General features: G+C 32.5%; 2 protein-coding genes across 8 annotated transcripts; both read right to left on the reverse strand.

The window, feature by feature from the left end:
* Positions 1-3385: 3385 nt before the first annotated feature.
* Positions 3386-7455, reverse strand: LOC101211504 (polyadenylate-binding protein RBP47). Its single transcript, XM_004141197.3, has 6 exons — positions 6797-7455; positions 5477-5960; positions 4631-4698; positions 4419-4549; positions 4195-4291; positions 3386-3883 (listed from the first exon to the last, which is right to left on the reverse strand). Exons 1-6 carry the CDS (start codon positions 7121-7123, stop codon positions 3710-3712), a joined length of 1281 nt encoding a protein of 426 aa, XP_004141245.1. The 5' UTR covers positions 7124-7455; the 3' UTR covers positions 3386-3709.
* A 4985-nt stretch (positions 7456-12440) lies between these two features.
* LOC101211749 (probable inactive heme oxygenase 2, chloroplastic) lies at positions 12441-25398 on the reverse strand. 7 transcript variants are annotated; one of them, XM_031884455.1, is made up of 8 exons: positions 24669-25397; positions 22860-23083; positions 22371-22478; positions 22132-22263; positions 19409-19452; positions 16424-16647; positions 14037-14210; positions 12441-13104 (listed from the first exon to the last, which is right to left on the reverse strand). In XM_031884455.1, the coding sequence occupies exons 1-4, from the start codon at positions 25231-25233 to the stop codon at positions 22171-22173; spliced, it is 990 nt and encodes a 329-aa protein (XP_031740315.1). In that variant the 5' UTR covers positions 25234-25397; the 3' UTR covers positions 12441-13104; positions 14037-14210; positions 16424-16647; positions 19409-19452; positions 22132-22170. The 7 variants fall into 7 exon arrangements, with proteins under 7 accessions (XP_031740315.1, XP_031740313.1, XP_031740314.1 ...); XM_031884453.1 differs by having other exon boundaries at positions 12441-13196; XM_031884454.1 differs by having other exon boundaries at positions 12445-14066.
* Positions 25399-25660: the final 262 nt, after the last annotated feature.

The following is a 25660-nucleotide window of genomic DNA, read 5'->3' on the forward strand; positions in this document are numbered from 1 at the left end:
AGAAGTATTCAAATCTACTCCGACCAATGAGAAGAGGGTGGTAATTTATGATAGTAAGTAAACTTTTGAAGAGTACATAGAGATATATACGTAGGATAGGAATTATATTTCATTAGACTAAACACTAATTAGTTAATGAGATACAAACCTAATACTAATCTCTACTCTAAAGTAAAAATGAAGTAAATTAAAACCTAATTTACCCAAATTAATTATCTCTCACATTATAAAGCCTTCTTGTATCGGGAGATAAGGAGTACTACTACTGAGGGGCCTAAGATTATAATTTGGAGGAACTTTATAGTAAAGTTCACTAAAAAAGGTGATTTCTTACTTTGAAAAACACATAATTTCTCATACCAGCAATTGTTTTTGTATAAAGGCAACTACTTTTGGGGTTTTAGCTTTTTAAAGGCTTTTTTTTTTTAAGAAACACTTTTTGAAAATGAAATAGAAATTGATGATTTTATATGGCCTTTAAAAACAATTGTACCTTCTTATCTGCTACAGCTTCTGTCTTTCTTATTATGTGATTGTGAAAATTCCTTTCTTTCCTTATCTGTTATTATACTTAATTTCCATTTTGTGCACATAAAGTATAAGCCTCAGTATCAAATCCCATAACAAAAAACAAACTTATTTTCATGCAACAAACCTGTCATTCTTCTGTCATCAAATTATTATATATTTGTATTATAAAGTACTTCCAATTCCAAATATAATGTCATCATACTTTTCTAATTTTTATTTTTATTTTTTAATATAATTAATTAAATCAATATTAACTATTAGAATAGAGGGATTCCAACCCCAAATTAAATTTGATTACTAGTACACTTAGATGTACAAGAGAAATTAAAAATTTTAATTAATTAATGTTCTCTCCTCATATCATTTTTTTCTTCTTCTTCTAAATTGTTGGATTTTGGAAGATATCCTATGAGTGGTCTACCAAGGGGTTTTGAAACTCAAGCTATGATAGATGTTTAGTCTTCCTATCTTCATCTTCGACTCACTATCTTAGCAAATAATAGTAATAATATTAACAATAATTTATATATAAGCCGTGTTTTTCTAAAAATATTGATTTTTTTTAAAGAAAAATAGATAATCAAATCAAGAATTAAATTTTACCTTCAAATCAAATGTAGTTTTTGTCATTAAAATTTGTTTCAAATAATTCTAAACATGAGTTTATAACAACTTTAAAAGGGACAAAATTGATTTCTAATTGAGAAGTACTCTCCATCGTGCTGTTAACCGTTGAGTTTGGCAAATGGTACAAATAATATTGTTTTCAATGGAGTGATAAAAAGGTCATAATGTTGAAATGGAGGCATCACAATGTAAAAGAAAAGAAAGCCTAAGGGCATTGCTGTGGCTACCAATTATACTTTCTACAACCGTGGGGGGACCTAATTGCCCGTGCTAAAACTCCATGCCGGTGTGGGGGCTGAGCTACCCCAACTGCAGTGGTTTTACCGTAGTCGTAGGGCCACGGCGGAGGTGTGACATTGACAAGGCACAACCAGGCTATACTACTATCTAAAAAGCTTCTTTTACAATTCCCCAATTGCAATGGAAACACAATCCCAAACAAACTTAGCCATAGCTTTTGACTTGGCTTATTGGGCTTTGCAGCCTTCAATTTGTGGGTCCTCCTTTCTTCTTCTTCTTCTTCTTCTTCTTGCTTCTAATATTATTATTATTATTTTCTGAAAGGACACTCAATTTCAATTATGCTTCTGAAATGTCTTCATGATTTGAGGTTCTAAAGCTGAGGGTTTTGCGTAAAAAGGAAGTTGCAGACTTTACAGATGAATAGTGATATTACATTAAAAGATTGATTAAAGTATATAAAGTGATTGTCCCAACAAAGTCAATGTGTAGTGTCTACCCATTTCATTTCAGAATCTCATTTACCCCATTGCCTTTTCTTTTTTTTTTTTTTTTGGGCTGCGAAGCTTGTTGACAGCTTGAGTTGCAAAAACGTGGGCTCGAATCGGATGCTGAGTAAGAGCCTAGAACTTGTAACACTAATTTGTACTCTTGTAGACATGTGACGTTCTTGATTGATCCTATGATTTGATAGTTTTAATGAATTTATTTCTAAAAAAATTATGTCATAAACTATTCTAAATTGTGTCAATTCTTTTGTATTAAATTGTGAGCCAAAATACTGTGATACCATTGGACGTAGGCAAAAGAAAATTCCTCCCATATAATTTTATTATATTCTTAGACTTAATGTCTATTTAACTTTATTAAAAACAAAACCATTTTTAAATTAAGGGTGATACATTAATCTTCAATTTAGGTGGATGTTTCCGGAAACATGTTGATTGAACTCAATTCTCTTCTTCTTCTTTCTCTCTATGAATAATAAAATAAAGCATATCGGATATAACTTTTAACATTAGATCACAAATAGAAATGTAAAGATTGAACCAACAAAAACAATGTGTATGCGCAATCAAATTGAAAACAAATAAATGAAATTGTAATAATTAATTTTTAAAGAATAAAAAAATGGAAAAAGGGTAGAGAAAATGGACAAGTGGAAGATATTGGTATCAACCGAAAAGGTTTGGATGGAATGAGATATAGGATAGGGGAGTATGTAGTACCCACTTAAATAGTGTCCAAAAATCTCCTCTCTAGAGATGACCAACTCTCAAACTTGTCCAAACAAATGGATATATTATATCACATGAAAAAACTAATTCCACCGCTAAAAGAATATATAAATTAAAAAGAAAAAAACAGGTTCGATAACTATTTATTTATGAAAAAAAAACCGAATGAATCGAAAGCAATTAGTTGAAGATAAAGGGAAACCGACCGATTGACTAACTAGTAACGGGTTGGTTTATACTCCATAATCGAAGTTAATTTGGTTGTAAAACGAATTACGACCGACCAATGCTCACCCACACTCAATAGATTTTTTCCACTGCTTCATCTACATTTTCAACCCTACTTACCATTTGATAAAATAATGTTAATACCAAAAGAGGCATGCTAAGCAAAATTTCTTGCGATTATAAAACTCTACACAAGAAAAGAAAAGCTTCTCCAATTTGAACAATATACCATCTTATATACTAAACAATATATGAGATGAGATGTATATTTACTATTTTCTATTAGTATATCTGTAAAAACACCAAAAAGAGAGAGAGAGAGAGTCTATTAAAAGATAATTAAAATGTACCAAAAATGTTAGCTGAAAACTAGTTATGAAATCTCTCTTTCATTAAAATACTCAACACATTAACTCATTTGCAATCAAACAGATACTAACCTAACCACATATCATCACACAGAGTACACAATAAGATGCCAACCAAAGACATCCAAAATTCTCACCAAATACACACAACCAAACTGGAAATCAAATGACTGACCAAAGTATAGGTATATAACCGAGACATTGTAACATGCATACACTATTTCGAGATCATATATTATCCTAATAATTAAGTTTGTTATCAATCTCAGTAAGAGTAACAATCTGAATGAAATAAATATATAAATATCCCCTACGAGATGAGAGAAACTAGCTTATGTCATCAAAATTCAGTTCCACTAGGCCAGATGGAGGATAATTAATATGGGGAAAAAAATCTAAAAAACCAAGTGAATTCAGAAGCTATGGTAACTTCACCTGTTCTACTTGGAAAGTGCCTAAGGATGGATTAATTAGGAGCTAAAGTAACTTCATCTGTTCTACTTGTTGCTGATGGTTTCCATAGACAGTATAAGCTCCATAAGCTGCGTGATACATACTTGGATCGTGAGGAGATGCCAACCCATATCCATATCCATCATATATGTGCCCTCCGTAGTAAGCTCCATTCCATTGGTTCCCAAAATCTCTGAACTGTTAAACCTCAACAAATGCAAGAAAAAATACTGTTAAGTTTGATTTAACTAACAATCAAACGAGTCTGATGATAAGAATTCAGAAGCAATGGTATTTCTCGACTACGGGTTTCCGAATACAGTTCTGTAACTGTGACAGAGTTCAGACAGAAAGAACACAAGCTACCACGAGTTTTTAGTTAGGCAAACACTTCTTTTTTTAAGGAAAAAATATTAAACATGGAACTTCATCAACCATAGTAAAATTCGGACTTTATATGCATAGTTCTTTTGTTATCATTTACAAATTAGCAGAGAAGGGTAATTTGCCTGCTTATTTGCTGGATTTCGACCCCAAGAAAGACGAACAGTTTGCTTGCCAATTACAGTTCCATTTAGTTTCTGCAAAGCCTCTTCAGCATCATTTCTGAAAAGGAAAATTGAGAAGAATATGCAACAGAAATTAGAACTTATTTGTTAACAATACTAATAACCAGATGGATATACTATTTCATTGTTTATATGATAGGAAAACCTGATTACAAACTTTTTACCTGTTGGCAAATTGGACAAATCCACATCCTTTACCAACTGGTATTTTAACAGATACAATCTCACCGTACTGTGAGAAAGGTTGCCTCAGGTCTTCATCAGTGACATTAGGATCAAGCCCTCCAACAAATATCTAAAAGAAAAGCTCAGGTTAACCCAAGAATAGAAGGTGAATTATCTAGCTATGCAAACAAGAATAACGAAAGCAACTCACAGTTGTATTTGCAGAATCTCCTTCAGATTGGAGACCTTGGCTGAAGTAACCATTTGTTGAATATCCTCCTATCAAAACCAAAGGACAGCATATATATATGCAGTTCACAAAGCATGAGTAAACCCTAAGAAATTAGGTATTCAAAGATATAAATCCTTAAAATTGTTTCATTTGGATTGAAACGAGAAGAGAAAAGGAAGTCGTACCCAAACTAACAATGATTTCAAAAAGATCATTTTCTTTGAAGATGCTTTTTCATAACTATTTTTGCTCTAGGAGAATTTAGATTACTCTATTAATGTTGTCTCCTACCATACAAATGGCTTCAATTCAAAACTTGCTAACACAAATTTACCCTGGATGGCCTATCTTATTAATAAAAATGGCAGTCAGAAAAGAAAACCACTTAAATAAATATGTTGCATTATTGGATGCCTGAAAAATGAAAAGTATAACAAATAGATAATATCTTCAGCCTGAATTACACGCACAGGAAGTAAACTGACTTGCAACCCTTGTTTGACCATAAGTCAATATAATAGAAAGTTAGGTCTTTTGTTATCTAACATTATGTTTTGACACACAAACATTAACCTCAACAAAATTTCTTAAGTAAAACGAAATCAAACTGCACACCCTCTTTGTTAGTATTATAGTTCTTATTTTCATAACCTTTTTTGATACATGACCTGAAGTCTTAAACCAATTGTCCTGCGGAGAAAAGAAACCTTTCATATTTTTATTTATCCCAGAACTGCACACCCTCCCCAAAAAATAATCCGATTCCTAATCCTTCTTGGAAGTGGTTTTAGGCTAAGCACACTAAACCATAAAATTTAAACATACCTCCTTGTGAAGAATGCTGCTGCTGATATCCAGAAGACTTTCTGGGTGTTGCAGCACCGATGCGCATGGGTCTGCTTGAACAATATATACCATTCATTTCAGTCATGGCCTGAGACCTTTCATTGTCATCTCCAAACCGCACAAAACCATAACCCTTTGAACGACCAGTGTTGGCATCAATTACAACTTTTGCTGCTTTAACAGAAGGAAATTTACTAGAAAATGTTTCGTACAACAAAGAATCGGTAACATCTGCAGCTAAGTCTCCAACGAAAATAGAAAGATCGGGATCATTATCTGATCGCTTGTCACCAGTACTAAATGTCGCCCAATTCAGGCGGAAAGTCTGCTCTGTACTTGGCATGAACATTCCCGAATAGTTCTGAAGAACTTTCTCAGCAGTTGTATGAGATAAAAATTCTACAAATCCATACCCTTCAGACAAACCCGTTTGCTTGTTACGAATGACTTTCATAGACGAAATCTGCATCATACAGAAAATAGAACAATCAATGTTCAACGTGATCATGTCAACCAAAGAACAATTCAAAAATGTTCAACAAGAAAAAAGATTGTCACAGAACACCACGGGATGTAAAATGTCAATTACTAGAGAATGTATTCTTTCATTTACTAACAACATAACCTACTATAGTATTTCTTCATATACATTTCACAATATTTCTCAATAGGCTGTGAATTTGAGAGGTTAGGAGATACAGTCATTCTAAACATCTAAAAGTCTTAAAACAAACAGCCAATTCTCTCATTCAGAATTGTTTAATTCCAAAAACATTTTTACAAAATACAGTGCTACACTTTTAAGCAGATTCTTCTCTAGCTTACTAATATAAGAAAAAAACGTAATCAAATCTGCAACAGTCAACTCCAGTAAATGTTCACTGCCTAAGAGTAGCAAAAACTGTTTTTTAATTTTCAAAAACAAAATCAAATATTTGATCAAATTTATAATTGTCATGTAGTTCTGCTCTTCCGTGTTGAAATTGTACAACGACAATCAAGTACGGAAACCACCAAAAAAACAAAAATCACCAAAATAAGAAACTAAGGAAACATTCAATATTTATACCCTTACTATAACGAAGAGAATGTATCACTTTCTAAAGACCGATTTAATTGAGAACTTCAACGACGAAAATTCCAGCAAGTCACCAAACAACCCATCATCGATTCATCGTAACAACTTATTAGATTAGTAATGTACATAGAGCGAATGTTACACATTAATCACCAAACTAAAAAAAAAAAAACGCGTAAAAAAAACAGAGAGATAATTGGAAAAGAAGATAGAAAGCAAACCTCGCCGACAGAAGAGAAGCAGGAATGGAGGTAACTCTCGTCCATCCAATGATGCAAGTCACCGACCCAAATCGTCTTATTTTCACTACCAGATCCCTTCAGCGGTTGCGAAGGTTGAATAGGGAGATGATGGTGGTGATATTGATGATGATAATGCATATACGGCGGCGGTAACGGCGGCGCCATATAATGCTGTGGCGTCATCATATGATGCGGCATTACCATGGGCGGCGGCGGGTACTGCATTGGCGGTATCCATGGGTGCGGCTGTTGTTGATGCCGTTGATTTGGTTCCTGTGGCTGCGAATCAGAACCGTTGTTTTGCATCTTATCTTCCTTCCTTCCTCCGTATTAAAGTGGAAGAAAAACAATGAAGCAGAATTTAATGTAAAAATCAAAACCCAAAATGGGAAAAGGAATCAGAGAAAAAGAGAAAGAATCAGAGAGTTAGAAAGTGAAAGTGAAAGTGAAAGTGAAAGAGGGAGTGGATTAGGGTGTAAGTTTGAAGGATTTATTGGAAGATTGGAAAGAAAGAGATAGAAACCGGAAGTTTTTTGTTTATGGGGGAATGCGGTGGGCTATACACACCCTTGGATTAAGGGAGAGAATTGAATCTGGATTGTTGATTTTAGAATGGTGTCCGGAGCAATGGCTTGATCCGCCGCCAATTACCCTTTTTCTTCTCTAACCCCCAAGTTGATATGATGTCAGCATCTTACTATTTCCTTATATACTTCTCTTAATAATAATCACTCTTAATTACTTTTTCTTTTCATTCTTCCCTTTTCTTAAAATAGGAAATTTTACAAAAAAAAAACCTTTTTATTTCTTCTTCCTTCAAATTAGGAATGCTTATTTCTTCATTAACATTTTTGTACTTTTATTTATTTCCTCTTTTAACCCAAATTACCTCATCAATTTTTTCTTCTTTTATATTTTCTTCAGTGATTTATTTATACATATATATATATATATTAGGAATTTTGTTTTAACATACCCAAAATCCTTCAAAAACTTATAAATATACCCAAATTTTAGTTTTACCTAGTAGACTTGAAGAGTAATTATCCATCAGCGTGAGTCGGTTTTCGATCAAACTACTATCTAATTTACTTTCTCGGTTTTTTCAAATTATCCTTGACTATAAAGAAATACAAACCAACCGTTACTTGGTTTGGATTGGCTTGAGCCGACTTAGACCTTTGGAATCTTTGAAAGATGTCGATTTGGATTTTTTTTTCAAACCAACTCTGGTTCAATCCATCCTTGTTTTCAATGGATCTATTATATTTACACTTGATGGCTCATCATAATCTATCGTAAATAAAAAGTAAAATTTTATTACGAGTTTGTTTGCTGTATTTGAAAACTCTTATTTATTTAGATGGGCCATTGTTTTCTTTGGATCAAATTCAGTGTCTTTGGGCCCAAGTAGTTTTGGATCAAATTGAGGAATGTCCAGTTGTCCACCATACTCCATTTTCTAAATAAATTATTAGATTGATTTATCTTACTTTTTGTTTGGTATGTAATTATAGGGAAAATTACACTTAATTATATTCTTAAATTTTCAAAAATAATAATTAAATATTTAAGTTTATAAAACTTTGATATTCAATTTTTATCATCCGTAAGTCTAATATATAATTATTATAAGATTTTTAGATTTTTCTACTCAAATATTCCAACTACTTTTTTCAATATATTTTATATTTGGTACACGAACTATCTTGAACAATCAAATAACAGTTTGAATTTTTTTAAAAAAAATATTTTTTTTTCATATTTAATACATGATTTTGACCAAATAACCATTTTTTAAAAAATAAAAGGAAAATTAGAAAAGAATAGGAGAATAAGGGGATGTAAAAGAAAATAAAAACTAAAAGAATGGACAAACATACAATATTTAAAAATAACTTTTTGAAGTTAATTAAATTGCATTAAGTTAACTATATTTAAGTTGCAGTAAACTTGTTTTTTTTTTTAAGTGTCGATAGATAAATCCAACCATTCAATTCATTTGTAGTTAAATAACTGCCTATGATCTAAATCTAAGGTATTTAAGAAGTTAATTACAACCTAATGTAGTGATATTGATAGTGACTGATAATTAGTATTTTAAGGCCTATACATTGAGAAAGCATAAAGAATCCTTATTAATTTTATTTAAATATGTTTTGTGCTTTACAAAAATACAATAAGTTTTAGAAATATAAATTTATGATTTTAAACATGTTTTTCATAAGATGAAATGAAAGATATATTATATGTCATGTATCCTTATTCAATTTTAAGTAGTATTCATGCTATTTTCCTTTGATCATCTATCATTTTCAATTCGTGGTTTAATTCGACAACACCGATTTATTTCTTTTATTTGAATTTATATTGTTAAATGAAATATTAGTTAATGACTATGGAAAGAGTTGCTAAATTAAGTAAACTTAAATTAATTAGTCGTATTAACACGACATCTATCCTAAAAACAGTCGAAAGTTCATTCTCATCTCGTCATGAAAAAAGTTGAGAAAGTACATATAGAAAAATAAAAAATCCAAACTCCCATAACTAATTATACATTATAAATAGATTTGAAGTACATATCCATAACAATAAAACATGCATTATGAACATAATAAAATATAAATACATAACTAAACTAAGTTACTAACTATATATCATGATTAATAACTTGTATAATAAGTGATTTATAAAATATGATCTAATCTTAATGTATTTTAGAATCCATGTGGCTGGTTGGTGCAACAGAGTGACCGGCCCCAGGGCTATGGCCCGGGGTGGTTGGACGAAAGTCGCCGCCTAGCACCTCCGCGTTGCTAGTAGTAAAGAAAGTGTCACGATCAAATGCTAGTGGTTCCGACTTAAGAGGAGCAACGGCAACCGTTTCTTCAATTTTTGGATGGAGATCTTTGGAAATTTCGACGCGATCGAGATTCTTCGTCGGTGGCATTCTTGCTTGAGTGTGTGATACATGGAAGGTAGAAGATAAAATGAGGATGGCAACGAAGGTAGAGATGAGCTTAATTGATGGAGTACTCATTTTAGTTGTTTGAGAAATGGAGAGAAATCTTAGGTTATAACTCAAATGAGAGAGAAGAGAAAAGGTGTTGGGATGATTCCAAGCTTTGAACAAATAGAAGTATTTATAGATATTTTTTTGGTTCAAGGAAGATACTCATGTGCTTTTGTGTTAGTGCTCATTATTGTTGGAATTTCTTTTTTCTTTTTCTCATCTAATCCCTCATTTTAAATAAATATATATTATTTTATTTGGTTAACCCTTATTTTTTTTATGTAATAAGGTCCATATATATATCGTTATGAAAAAGTACTCTCGATGCATACAACTGTTAAAAAATAGCACAAAAACGCATTGGAAGATCCTCTCTTGACGCCATTGGCACCGTCAGAAGTATAGTAAAAAAATTCCCGTTAGAAGATAAACTCCTTACGTCGATCGTCATCTTGTCGAAAGAGAGATTTTAAAATCGATTATATTCATTGGCACTAAAGAAACTCTAGACGTTGTCCCTTCATCATTAGAACTAACCACTGTTATACGAAATCAGAAAGATGAACTTTGATTCCTTTTTTCCTATAGTGTTAATGACTATCCATAAATTTTGAGGGGGAAAAAACCGTCGTGTTAATTTTAACTCATTCACTAACTGTTGTGATCTCATACTAACATAAATATTTAACTCAAACAAAATACATGGGTGCCCTCAAATTACCCTTATCTTTGTGCATCACCTCAATATTCAATCACAAGGAATTGTGTGGTAAATTACTTTTTTTTCATATATACATTTTATTTTTTACGATTGAAAAAAATGTACGTAAATGAGTGTGGTATAGATTGCAGTTAGGTATCACCTTTTTAAGATATATGTGTATTTAAAGATAAATTATTTTTTTGATTACATCTAAATACAATGTGTATATATATACTTTCATTGAAATCATTACAAATTTACTTATTTTAAAGCCAAATGTACTTGTTCTAATTTTTTAAATTCCTGTACTGATCTTTTTTTTTATACAAATTCTAATTTTTGTTTTAGAATTTATTTGATAAAGATTTTTTCTTCTAATTTTTTTCTTTAATTGATAAATATTAACTTTTTAAAGTTGGGTAAAAATTCATATTCCAAAAACCTCCTTTAATTTTGACTTCTATCAATTTTTTAACAATCAATAATAAATAAGTTAGTTCCCCCCAAAAGAGGGTTATAGAATAATAAGGTCTAAGACCACCCAATTAAGGATTTTGAATAAAAAAATGACTTTGACTTCAATCAGTATCATGTCTACTAAATATATATATACATATAAGATTAGCAAAGCTAGACTCTAAGGCATAATTTTGGTAACGATTTCTGCCTCACTTGATTACTACTATGGCTTTTTTAAGATTAAGCTTATTTAATTTCTCTAAACTTCATTTTGAATTCTTGATAGATTTATAAACATAAAAACAAAGTTTTGAAAAACTATTTTTTTTTATTTTTCTTGGCTTAAATTTTGAACACATATATATAACATCAACAAGAGGAGTACTTATCAATTTAGTTTTTAATAACTAAAACCCATAAACCGTTTAGGTTTGTTTTCTCCCCCTTGCTCAATTATAATTTTAACCATTGTTAAAAGAAATACTTTAATCTTCAATTAAATTATCAAATTTAAAAAAAAAATGCTTGTTTTAGTTCTCAAAACTCCATTTATTTTTTTAAATATATATATATATATATATATATATATATATATATATATATATATATATATAATGAAAATAGATAGTAAAAAGTGTATAAAAAAATAATGAATAGAATGTAGTGTTCATACACTTTTGATTTTGGAAAACCAAATAATTATCAAGTGAAAAAAAAAATACATCATGGAATTTTAATTTGGAAAGGTAAAAGAAAACATGTTTATTTATTATTTTTTTTTTTTGTAATTAAGAAAAGGTAAATTGGAATTGGGAATTGGGAATTGGGTAGGAGAAAAGGAAAGAAAAACTGTAGATTTGAAAGAGGAGAATGATTATGTGCCCCAAGATTCTCCTAGAGCAAGAAAGTGTGAAGAGAGAGAGAGAAATATAGTCTTTTGGTATCTTTTCAAAGGGCAAAATATTGTTGTTGCTCCATTAGCAAATTTGCATGTCCCATGCAAAAAAAGGAAGTTCCATTTTAGAATGACTCATTTCCAAAGGGAATATGTAAATTGCATCCAAATAGAATCAGTTGCTATTTTGGAATAAAGAAACCAACCCAAAGTGCCAAACCCACTTACTAAAACTCTCTACTACCAAACCCAATTTTGACTAAAAACTTTACCATCTCTACCTCCATTATGCTTTACTTTCACGTGCTTCCCTTTCCTCCTTATTTGTCAATTTAAACATAGTTCAATTGACTATAACAATTTTAATAATTTATTATTGTTGTATGATGTACCTTCAATACGTGTAAATCTTCATACACGTATTAAAACAAAGCAAATAAATGGGAACACACAAATTAAAGTGAAAAAACAAAAATCACGAGCTAAAGAAATTTACCAAATGAAAAATTATTACAAATCACACAGAAATCCATCTTAAAGGCAAACAATGGAGCTTGTTAACTATTTCATGCTTCAAATTAGAGTACTAAAAACCAAAGATTAAGATCCTTTTATAGCACTTGAACACCATCACTACATTGAGTGGTTTCAAAGGTAATAAGTATCTTGACAATAATAAGTATCTTGACAATGTTGGATTGTTGTGCGTAAGGATGACTAAAGGCATCACACTGCTTTTAATCATCTCAAGCTTGAGACACAGTAAAACTCTATTGAACAAATAATCATCTTGCTCTTTTATGTTCGAACATATAATTTATGGTTACGACAGAAACATGTTATCCTAGCTATGATTACAAAGCTATACCAAGAGGTCCGTCTTCTTTGACCAAGAAATTAGAGGGCGGCGTTATGTTAAGACGAAGATAATACAAATGTAATACTTCATCAAATAGAAAATAGAAAAAGATACCAATAGAATGATTAAGATTCTTTTGATATTCCAAAAGGCAATTGATAATGGTAGAGAATCAAATGGGTTGAGATTCGTTGGGGATCTTATTAGATTGAGAACTAGTGTGTTGAAAAAGCAAAGCACTTCAAACGGCAAATGCTTCTCCTAAATCCAACAGTGACAAATATTTTGCCTTGTTTACCCAAACCAACGGCTGTTTGTTTTCTCTTGCTTTTCTTCCTCACCTTTGTCTTTTTATCTGTATTTGGATCTTATTTAGCACAACAATTCGAGTTGCTCTCCAATGTCCTCAAATAACCATACCACCAAATTATACATACAACTTCCATCCTAAGAATTGAAAAATAACTATTGATCAAAATTGCCAATAAGAGTCTAGCTCCATTGACTCCTTCATGTACTTAAAGGACCAACAAGTTTCGGGTTCAAATCCCTCGCTCCCAATTTTTACAAAAAAAAAAAAAAAACAATAGTAATAGATCAAAATTCTGTCAATAGAACTCTATTAGAAACAATAACTTTTTTTTGTTATTTAGTTTTTCCCAAAAAACTAGATTAGTTTCAAAACATAATTTTATTTAAAAAAAGTGAACATATGTTATTAAAAAAGATTATCACTAGAAAAAGGAAATATAAAGTGCATAATCCTATTCAAGAAAACTTTAGTATGCTTCTAAACTACTATATTTTCCTGATATGTTTTGAAGTGCATAATCCTATTCAAGAAAGCTTTAATTAAAATTGGACAAGTTCCTAAAGTTTGGAAATGCCTTTTAATGGCCTTTCAAGTCAATTTATCACTAATGGTTCAATTGAAGGATTTGTTTTTTAAATTATTTATTTGAGAAGGTTCCATGGAAGAATATAATATAACAAGTAACAAGTTATCATTAGTGCCTCAAATTATTTCTACTCCATCAAAATTCTTGGTAACCCTAAAAAAAACCTGTTTGGATGGATTTTCTAAGTACTTAGAAATACTTGTACTTTTTAAGCACTTAGAAAACCAGTTTAAATAGAGACCAAATAATTTTTAAGGGTTTTGAGGCTTTTAAACAGTAGAGGTGTAATGAAGCTTTTAAAGTTGATTTTATCATTTGATAAAGGTTGCACCTAAACTATACATAAAAGAAAAGGAAAGTGTTGGGCTTTTTAATTCAGTATACTAACCTTAGCATGTGGCCGAACGAATTAGAAAACCTGTGCAAGATGAACAACCAATGGAGAACTATCACAAGGATAATTCACTCTTTCACAGCCTAAATTCTCCTTAATCAGATGTCAAAGATTGAAAAAGATAAACAGGGGGAAAATAGCGTTCCCCGCAGATAAAGTAGATTCACTCTGCAGTTGAAATGACGAGAATCCAAAATTCAAATGAGGTAACAGTTACTAAAACCACATCTTTCTAATTATTAAATTAATCAAACGGGAAAACAAACTTTTTTTCTTTTGTTGAAGTAAACTGAACTAAAACTTATGTTCAAATAGCACAATGATTTAACACCGATAATGGTGGTATTAATATAATATAATTTTTAAAAATATCCGTTACAAGTAAGGGAAATGCAAATGCAGGAGTAGATTCATTACAAAAACAAGCTCAACACCGTTAACGGTGGTATGGTTTTAATATATAATAATATCTCAAGAAATGATTTATATATAAATTATGTGGGATTATGTAATCATCCAAACTTAATTAGACAATAATAAGCAATGATAAGCGTTTAATATCGGTTGAATTATCATCAAACTCAAGAACTTAAGCTCAAACATCCTCATAAATTCATATTTTAAAGTATAAAAACTTTCAAACACTCATCCTTATGTTGAATTCAATATTAATTGATATTAATCGAGTGTGCTCATATCATTAACATGGGACCAAACATAGATTACTCTATAAAGTAGAGAAAAAAAAATCATCACAAGAATTTGAGTAAATAAAAGTAAACCTAACAAGATATTAGTTAAACTATAAATATATACTTGTATAATATTTATGTCTATTTGGTAAGCAAATTTTAAAAAGTTTCAAGTTAAGCTCCGACCATTTAGATTTTGAAAACTAATTTTATTTCCTCGTAATTTCTTACCATGATTTTTATCTTTCTTAAGTTAAAGAGTATAGTTCTTGGTCAAATTTTAGAAACGAAAATGGCTTATTTAATTTTCAAGACTCGGTTTGGTTTTTTTAACATCGGTAGAAAGTAGATACTAGATACAAAAGCAAGAATTTAGAAGTAGAAGTACAGCTTAATTTTCAAAAACTAAATATCAAATAGTTATCAAACATGCCTTGAATTTTAGATTGTACTTCTATTCAAATCCTATCATTGATGTCGAGAATCCTGATATAACATGCCCAATGAATCATGCTTGACCATGAGATAAAGCAAAGAGTGTTATAAAGCATATGCTCAACCTTGTTGTTGGCTCTTATTTGGTTTATTCAATATTAGCTAGTCTTTTTTTTTTTTAAATCTGTGAGCGCTCGGACTCACTTACACAGACTTTGATTAATCTCACGGGACAACCCGTTTGATCCTATAACATTCATGTATAAGAAAACTTTGACCCTATAATGTTCAAGTATAAAGAAAACTTGTAAAAAATTAATTATTAGATAGGTAACCACCATGAATTAAACTCGGGACCTCTTAGTTAGTTATTGAAACTATGTCTCATTTTTTTACCAGTAGGCCAATCCATAGTGGTTTATTAGTTGGGTTTTCTGAAAGTCAGGGATAGTTTTCGTCATCTTCTGTGCGGCAGTAAAGGAAACTTGCTTTGGTTGGAAAGAAATTATCACATTTTTTAAAAAAAAATCCACATCTCTGTCGCTAAGTTTGATTCGGCTTGTTTAAAGGCTTTTCATGGAGCTAACTCCCCAAACCCTTAAAGGATTCACAATCCTAGACTGTATCGTTGTTGGACTGTTTTTTTCAGAGTATCTTAAGCTTTGGTTTTGGTTTCTAGTTTTTGTGTTTTTGCTTCGTCATTTTATGTTTTAGTTACTAGTTTCTTTTGTATTTTTGAGTGTTGGTCTCTTTTCATTTTCTAGCTAATGAAACGCTTTGTATCCTTTTCAAAAAAAGAGAAAAAAGGGGGAGAGGGAACACATGTCAACTCGATAATCCGTTGATGGTATTAATGAGAAAAAATCAAATAGAAGCACACCTTGCATTTCAAACAAGTAAATGAAATTTTTTGAAATTTAAAAGACTAATATGATACTCTGAACACAAACGAAACATATAACCTAATATTTAATCTTTTCGATAGATTCTTAACCATATCAAGAATGAAAGTGCCAATTTGATTTTGTGCTGTGTGTCACTGTCTTGAACGATGTTGAGCCACTAGGCAAAGTGAAAGTGATAATTGACCAAGTGCGCATTACTGATAATGATTTTGAAATATATACACACAAAAAATTAAAGAAAAATGTATGTATAAAATGTGAGAAAAAGGAAGGTGTAGAAAGCTTTAAACCCCACCAAAGCTAAGTCAAATGAATCCAATGGTTCTCTAAAGTACTTTAGAATGTGTACCTGATGGTATTTGATGGAATGTTGAAAATAATGGGGTTAGCTCCTCAAGTTGGGGAAGGTCACTGACTCCATACCTTCAGCCACCACTGTCAAAAGTCGCTGATTTGCTTTTCATTACCAATCAGAGTATCAAAGCCTTTGAATGGGGGCAACTCTGTAGACTCATTGCAGCTTTGATTGATTGAAAGAGAGTGCCATTTTCTGAACATTGTCAACTGCTACCCCTGAAGAAAAAAAAAAGCTATATTATTTGAAATCTTATCGTGTGTAATTCAAATTCAGATTGTAGATCCATGTACCTATATTGCCATTGAATTGTTTAACTTTCGTATTCATCTACATATACCAGTTTCTACAATACCATTAATGGTTTTGACAGTAATTCTATGGTTTTCGTTAGTCATTAATATAATAACATGCTTGAAGATTAATCAAAAGAAATGTTATTAGATGCAAAAATTAAGATCATATGGCAGAATCTTGTTTTTTTTTTTCTTTTAAAGAAAAAAAAACTAGAGCACTATTAAAATTGATGGTTATATGGATGACAGTACATTCCAAGTTGTAGTTCGAAGTGAATAGTGAAGCTATCAGATAACCTAAATTAATGGTGTTGTAAGGCATCAAAATAAAAATTGAAAGGAAAAATAAGAAGCTCATTCTCTGTTTATTGAGGAGTTGTCATTAATTGAAACTATCCAATATAGAAACATTTTAGCTCTGTCCAACAAAATTTCTCCATCCGTATATTTGCTTAATAAACCCAGCAGGGCAGCATAACTTGTATTGAGTTTGTTAAAATTATGCAATTCATTTTTTTTTCTTAATTAGTAAAATAAGGGTTTCTTTACTTATTTTCCCACAATGAATAAAAAATAACGTAAACTTTTGTACTCAGTTTATGAAGAATAATACTTTCATAAAAAAAAAGTATCATAAGCTCAAATAATTATTTCCAAAAAGCAAATGAAGAATAAAAAAAAAGTTTCATAAGCTCAAAAAATTAAAGAGATTTAGATTTAGTAGCTCTAGAGTATTTGGCCCAACAGCTCTGTTGGCAAGTTTGGTGTCTCTAGTTCATACTATCTTAGGGGTTCCATGTTCGAATCTTCTGGGGTCAAACCTTGGACCAGGGTCAAACCTTGGACCAGTGCTGGTAAGTAAAGGTCCAACTCCCAATTATTCAGCAAATTGTTGTTAGAGCTAAAATTATGATATATATATATATATATATATCAGCTGAGGGGTGAGAGATTTGAGGTTATCAGCTGAGGGTGAGAGATTTGAACCTAAAACCTCTCACCCTCAGATAATACAAGCTTGTTTATTTTCAAATAGGAACATATTCTAATAAAATAGTATAAGAAGTTTATACTTTTACTTGTTAGCATCAGGTATTATGATGTCGTATGATCTGGTGAGTTTCAAGTATAGATATTTTATGCTGTTTTAAAATCAAAGTTGATCTAACATTAATATTAAACAAAATAACTTTTGCCATCATCTAACGGTCAAAAAGTAATTAAAGTTGAACTAAAATGTTGGTATTTTATTTTTAGATAATCTTCATCTCTTTACTGTTTATTTAAAGATCATAATAATAATGAAAATATAGAACCTTGCACCCCTTCTGATAAGAAAAATGTTTATTTCATTAAAAAATTATATTTTTAAAAAACTTATGCAACCTTCTTTTTATCAATAAGTTCATAACAACCAACTACCAAGGCAAAAATATCATAAGCAATTCTCATAAATCTTATACTAGTGAGTTATAACATTAATAAAAATTTAAATAATAATTTTAAAAAAAACTGCAGCTATATGGAACTCTTCTACGTGCATCTCAGAAAACAAACTAAATTACTTGTCATTCCAGTGAATATCCATAAGGAATTAATGCAATTTTCACTCCGACCTAACACAAAAAAACCTAAAATTCTGCATATTTCAGTTTAAGTTGCACTTTATCTGATTCTTAATAGACAAGTTAGTCTGAGAAGCTGAACAACTTGACAGAGATGAACAATGTAAATAGGAATCCCCAACCCCTAACCTCACAGCCATCATAAAATTATTAAAGCAGAACATGCTGTGCTATGGGATATCTAAAAAACAATGCTGGTTCCCGTGCTCTACATGTCTGCCAGTAGACACTTTACCATCCTTAGATTTCTAAATTGTAGGTAATCTTATGAACACTTGGTGAGAAAATCTCTGTTTGACAGATTATATTGGCATGCATGCTTCGTGCTTTCTTGTGAACATTATGGAAGGAAAGGAACAACCGCCTCTTCAATGAAAAGGGGAGATCTTTTGACACTTTTTTTTTTATCATACTGGCTACCTTGCTATGACTTGGTGCAGATGTACTAATTTTTTCAATTCTTACGATCTGACTACACTTGACCAATTGGAGAAATCTTCTATTACTCCTTTGCTTGGGCTCCTTGTCCTTCTTTTGTAAATTCCATATAATGAAATTTGTTTCTTATAAAGGAGATTATATATACAAAGACGAACCCTGCATCGCAGGTCAACGAAAAGGAACCAAACTAATTTCAATTTAAATGATGTTACAGGAACCCTCTCCTAAAGATCTGTTGTTCTATGCTTTTTCATAGGGCTTGGTTCTGTTCTCAATTTTTTCCAAACTGTAACTGTAGACAGAAACCAACAACTAATCATTAATATCGTATATCGTAGTAAACAGCCCCTACCTAAGCAAACAACATGCAGCATAACAACATTTAGTGCCTTTCTCTCTCCCTCATTCCATCCAAAATTTAAATGGTACAGAATATACTAAGCGCATGATTTTAGGCATGTTTCGGGACACAAGATATTGGTTCAAAACAGAATGGAAAAATATCCAACAATCAACATATGGCCGATGATTCATAAAATAAAAATAAAAGTATCAATCTTGGTAAGTTAATCAACTATGTGGAACTAATTTAGTGATAGACTTGGGAGATATCTCACCTGTTAGTATTAGTCCTCCAGAAACTTTACACGTAGCAGCACAACTTCAAAGAAAACGAGTTCGAAAATGAGACTGGTCCTATGTTAAGATATATCTTCGTTCATATATCAAAATTTAGAGACTACCGAAAATCAGGGTGAGGCCATGCTAGATGCAGAAAAGGAAAAAGGAAAACAATATAAACTTTTCTGATTATTGAATCAAATGTGCCTCAATCTCAGTTGAAGCACCTAATTTTTTCTTATTAAATAACTGGTCCGTTTCTTTGTCCTCGACTCTTCAATTACTCACAACTTGTGCAGCATTTTTTTAAGGAATTTTCTAACCGTAATGGAGGTTGAATATGCATTTGATTTTGTAGACTGTAATATTGTTTATTTAGAGATAGTTTTTACACATATATTAATCAGATTCTTTTCATTCTTTAAGTCTTTATCATTACACTAGTTTATACAGTATAATAAGTATGTTTTATTAAAAATATATGTAGCGATTGTAGTTTACTCACTCTAAGGCAACTAATCTTGGAGACAATCTTAAGTTCTACGAAAGGAAAAAAATGTAAAATGTACCCTACATCCTAGTTGGTTATCGAATTTACTACAAGCCTCTTTGGATAGAAGTAAGAGAAATATTTAGAAAATAACAGCCCATGACACCTCTTTTTTACATATTGTGAATATTGCAAATATGACAAATATGCAAGTAATTAGTGATATCAGACGACTATCATAAGCCTATTAGAGAGCCATCAAAGGGTTATCAGAGAGCTATCAAAGGGTTATCGGCTTTTAATTTTACTACTGTTACAATTTAGAAAATGTAATGACATAGGCCCTATTATCATAAAATTTTTTACAAGCTCCCCTAGAAGTAATTGTGAAGACTGCAACGTAGTATCTTCATAACATGTTTTATTGCGAAAGTTTGCCTCGTCATTCATTCATGTCCAATCTTTCCATAACTTGAAATAGAAAAATCGACGAACTTTCAAATTGTTTCCTCTTCCTTTGTCATTGATCTTACTATTTTATACATAATTATAAAAGTCAATACAGCCTCTTTTATCAATATAAGAACAGTCAGTTTTTGTGAAAGGGCGGAAGTGAAAAAGATATATATTTAATATTTATCAAGCACATCAATCTTTGTGGGCTTGAAATATTTGAAAGGCCCAACAAGTGGAATCGATTTTAATTGGAGAGGAAACGATAATGTAGTGGCTTGAACACAGGACCTCCCTAAACCACCTGCTCTGATACCATGTTAAACTTGATAGTATGGGATTCCATACCAAAACCATTTGGCAATTAGAGGAGTAGCTCATCTATCTTATATGGGTATGAGATTTTTGGTTTTTTTAATGTGAGACTCTCAACTTCCCCAACATGCCCCTTCAAGATGGTGCCTCTTCGGATTCATCTATCTTGGACCAAATAACCGTTTGAGCTTACTGGACTATGATACCATGTTAAATTTGATAGTAGGGGGCTCCATCTCAAAACCAATTAGCAATGGGAGGAGTAGTCCATATCTTATATAGAGTATGAATCTCTTTGATTTTTTCTATGTGGGGAATCGATTTTAATTGGGGAGGAAACGATAATGCAGGGGTTTGAACACAGGACCTCCATGAACCACCTGCGCTGATACCATATTAAATCGTCAATTCACTCAAAAGCTTAAGTTGGTGGTTGAAGGAAAATTTAATCATATATCACAAACACTTGTTGGAGAAGTTGAGAGTCTCACATTGGAAAAACCAAGGAGACATATACTCTATATAAGATAGATGAGCTACTCCTCTAATTGCCAATTGATTTTGAGATGGACCCCCATACTATTAAATTTGACATGATATTAGAGCCCAGTAAGCCAATCGCCTAAACGGGTATTCAATCTAAGATAGGTGAACCCAAAGAGGCACCATCTTAAAAGGGTATGTTGGAGAAATTGAGAGTCTCACATTGGAAAAACCAAGGGGACTCATACTCCATATAAGATAGATGGGCTACTCCTCTATTGCTAATTGATTTTGAGATGGAACTCCATACTATCAAGTTTAACACTAACCATCCGAAAGTTGTTTAGATGTAGTTTTGTGGGAGGGGAAGAGATTTCCTCTACCCCCGCTCTTGGTCTAATTTTACCCCTTTCTTGTTTAAAGAGATTTCAAGAATTAAAAATATCCATCTTTTCTTTTACCTGAGGCTGCAACTAAGTTCTAAATGATTAAGGAATAATCACTACTTTCAATTACCCTTTTCATATATTCGGCCATCCAGAATTTTGAACTATTACTATGAATGTGTCTGCATGTTGGCAGGAATCTATCTAGACAGTGGACCTAATGAATCTCACGGTGGAAAGAGGAAGTCTGCAGGTGCAATGATGAGGAAGAGGAACAATGAATAGAAAGGATGATAGCATGCAGCAACAATTGAAAGAGAAAGGAGAAATAGATGGATGACATAAAAGGACAAGGAAAAAATGGGAACATGATCTAAGTTTGATGTTTTAAAGTACATCAAACATTTATGTATTTTCTTGAGGTTGTAAAGTTATAATATGTTTGGCTCGTGTGAATAAACATGTGCCTTTACAAATTTGTTGGCTCCTAGGCATTCTGGTCTTGTGCCTACTGAGAATGTAAGGCAAAGGAAATTGACTTATGAATGAAGCAAAGGTATAAAGAGAAGCATAAACAAGATTGTTGCATTACCAGGAACACCTTCACAGTTGTAGCATTTAAAACAGCCAGTCATGAGATGATCAAACGAACTATCTGTCCCAAAAAGCGGAATGTCTTGGTTGCTTCTCTCAAGCATTTATTTCTGTCATCCCGAGACCAGTGCTGCATTAGCACCCACATAGCAACATAGGATTACAAAATGGTAAAGCAAGATCTAAAAAAAACAGTATTAACTAAAACCAATTTACTAAATATTCCACGAAATCAACCTCTCCAAGCATGTTAAGCTTCTCACGAACATTTTTCAGCAATTCTTCTGCATCCCCAGCCCATGTATAAAATTCAAGCTCTCTTCCTTCAAGAAGTCTCTCAGAAACCTTTGGGAAAAGATTATAATCATGATAAATTTTTATCAGCTAACAAGCAATATAAATACATGTAAGTTCTTAAGTAACAATAATTTTTAGGATAAACAATCAATTCTTGTCGGGCGTTTTTTGCATGAAGGAGGCGACAAGTCATCAAACACTACTTATTTATATAAGCAATGCCCAAAGGTTGGTTTATAACTCGTGACTCAAATATAAAATCACAGGCAGAGGCAGCTTCTTTCCATGAAGAAAGGCTACTAGCCTACTAATCATCTTCGTATAATAAGTTCTAGTAGAAGAGCTTATAGAATAAAGGTTTCTTTTTTAACTCAGATCCCAGTAGCATCAGATTGTGAATGCAAAAACGTCAGAAGGCTTCACACATACCCGTTTAGCTATCACTTGCCCACCTGCTATATGTGAAAAGTATATATTGTAGTAATGGCAAAGGAATAAAGGGGCACTCCTCTCAGCAAGTTCCTCCAGATACTTGGCATAAGAAACTCCTGGAATGGTAGGCTCAGGTATCACAATACCCTGTTCGCGAAACCATTCTAGATCCTTTGCAAGACCTTCTGAACGTTCCATCCCTGATTTTCTGAAGTAACTATCTGCAATCAAAATACATGATTTCAGCCTTTTGAAAATAAAAATGAACTGAAACCAATCGTCAGTCAACAGTAAACATGCTTTTCCATTTCTTAATAAATCAAAAACTTTATACCAAGTTGGTTAGTTTTTAAAAATACTAGCCAAGAGTGCACATCATCAAATTACTTTTTTTTTTATATAGAACCATTCAAACAACCCTGAGAATCACATTCAAAATCAAAGCCTTTCCCGAACCTCTTTAAACCATTCCCAAAACACTTTGTTAGAAGAAAGAGGTTGAAGGAGGTCTCTCAAAAAGAGATTTACAATGGCAAAGTTGATTTCAGATCAAAATCCTGATCTTTTAGAATCAAATTGTGCCCATCTTCAAGCCCATTCTTTTCCAAACAGGTCAGTTCTTCAAAGCACGATCCATCCACATTTTAAATACTCTATTTTTTCTATACCTAATTCAAAGGTAAAATTCTTGAGAGGTTCTCCTAGCCAAACTCCGGTCCCCTCATAAAAAAAGAAGCTTGTTTCATATTTTGACTTTCCATTTAGTGTGAGCTGTGAGGAAAGTGATTTGATAAGATTAGATGAGAAGGAAGATCAACTGTTGAAGGACCCTTTAGAGATTGATCTAAATTCTCTGTTCCAGACTAAGGGAGATTTAATTTTTGAGAAACAGGCCACTGGAAGTCCCTCACAAGCTCATCAATGTGATATTCCAGATCATTTGAAGTCCTTTGTTGAGAAATGTGGGTTAGTTTTGGCTTGAGCACTGAAAGTAGATATGATTTTTGGTTCCTCAGACATTTAATCTCAAAAATTGAATGGGAATCCGGTGATTCCCAGGCCATATGGGAAGGATTGTTGAAGCAAGATAATGGTTTTTCGTAAAGTGAGAGATTTCATGTTTGGCCTTTTCCTTTGTATTTCTTTCTTCCTTTCAGAATTCTGTTCGAAGAATTGGAGCTTGAATGGGCTTTTTCAATAGTGCACGTGCAGCTTTTTTTAGTGAGGTGGAAGATTTCAGCAAGTCTTCCAGGGCACACGAAGTATTTTTCAATCAAGCTTGAAGCAGCTCGACTTGTTACCTTTTCTGGGTGTTTTCATTTCCATTCATTTTTTAAGCCATTTGTAATTAAGTTTTTAGCTGATTTGGGGCTCCTTGTTGAAAGTTGTCAAAGAGCCATAGAGATATCTAGGGAGCATTAGAGAGGATATCCTGCTGCCAGTAACAGGAGATATTAGAAAGATTCAAAGAGGAATAACAAGCAACCAGAGGCAAGGGAGTTGTCACTATCTTGAAAATCCTTACACAAGAACTTAATTGAGAACCCTAAAATTTTAAAATATGAGTGCGTACATCTTCAAGCACAAAAGCATGCATAGGAAAGACACTGATCTTTAAAATAAGTAAAAAGACATGCATCGAGGTTCACTTTTGCCATAAGTAGGAAGGATAAAAATAGTACCAACAGTCAAATCTCTACGGTCGCAGAAACCAGTATTAGTCCCCAACATTATCATGCATCCTCTCGTCTAAGCATAAACGAAATATAAGCAATCTGGAAGAGAAAATGGTGAGAGGAAACTTACAAGCAACGTCGCTGGATTCATCAACGATTCGCTCCACGGTGCTGAAGACGAGCTTACTATCAACCAAATATTTAAGGAATCCTTCCAAACTCGGGTCCCAAGTCTGTGTTCCATCCCCGTTCTCATCATTGTCATCGTCACTCAACGCCAAATCTCCATCACCTTTCTCCCCTACTTCATCTTCGCTGGATGAATCCACAGCATCACCAGACAACTTTTTACCGTTAACATTAAGAAGTCTCATGGCGACAAACCTCAACTCCTCAGTAATGCCTTTGCTCTCGCCAGGATACTCTCTCCTGTACCTCTTCCTCCTCTTCAGAACTGGAGGAGCAGGGCCGCCCGTGGCTGCCGCAGTTGTGGAAGTCAAAGGAGCAGAATGATTTGAATCCGAGCAGCATAACCTCAGAGCACCTCCATTTCTGAATGACATCTTCCGAGTCATCACAATTTTACAATTCATCAAAGGTCTTGAAGGACATAAGAAGGTGGAGGAAGAAACAGAGGCATGCGTTGAAGAAATTAGTTGAAAATAATGCAGCGATACACTCTCCGGCAGCGTCATCGGCGCGGGAACGGGGAGGGTGAGGATTTTTGGTCAGCAATGTCTAACTTCGCCGGAGTCCCTGGAAGATTGGAATCTGACGTGAAGGCCGGGCTTCAGTGAAGCATCAAACTGGGTTGGGCTTCCCGTGAGAAAAGGTCTACTAGCCTTACCCATCCTCATCCACGCTCTTTTTAGCGGGTAGTAGATATTGCCCTTCCACATTTTTGTATTTCGAGCGGGTAATCAATTTCTAATTTGGAGTTGATACTATATTTACCATGTAAATTGATGTATATGTTTTTTAACTCTTATACTCGTATTATAACACATTTTGTCTGACATTCTATCAGATAATATATTGTAATCAAGTTAAACTATGTTCGATTTAGTTCTAATATAATATTTCAATCTACAAATTTCACATAATTTAACAAAAAAAGAAGTA

Source organism: Cucumis sativus, chromosome 4 (assembly GCF_000004075.3).
Source record: "Cucumis sativus cultivar 9930 chromosome 4, Cucumber_9930_V3, whole genome shotgun sequence".
NCBI classification, from domain to species: domain Eukaryota; kingdom Viridiplantae; phylum Streptophyta; class Magnoliopsida; order Cucurbitales; family Cucurbitaceae; genus Cucumis; species Cucumis sativus.

What these genes read in the sequence shown, in the direction of transcription:
- LOC101211749 (XM_031884455.1), bottom strand. Translation starts at nt 25,233, where the DNA reads ATGACGCTGCCGGAGAGTGTATCGCTGCATTATTTTCAACTAATTTCT. An exon ending in TGAATCCAGCGACGTTGCTT is followed by an intron (nt 23,084 to 24,668) that starts GTAAGTTTCCTC and finishes TTTTGATTGCAG; the next exon opens with ATAGTTACTTCAGAAAATCA. An exon ending in AGCTTAACATGCTTGGAGAG is followed by an intron (nt 22,264 to 22,370) that starts GTTGATTTCGTG and finishes GTGCTAATGCAG; the next exon opens with CACTGGTCTCGGGATGACAG.
- LOC101211504 (XM_004141197.3), bottom strand. Translation starts at nt 7,123, where the DNA reads ATGCAAAACAACGGTTCTGATTCGCAGCCACAGGAACCAAATCAACGG. An exon ending in TTTGTCCAATTTGCCAACAG is followed by an intron (nt 4,292 to 4,418) that starts GTAAAAAGTTTG and finishes TTTCCTTTTCAG; the next exon opens with AAATGATGCTGAAGAGGCTT. An exon ending in GAAATCCAGCAAATAAGCAG is followed by an intron (nt 3,884 to 4,194) that starts GCAAATTACCCT and finishes GAGGTTTAACAG; the next exon opens with TTCAGAGATTTTGGGAACCA.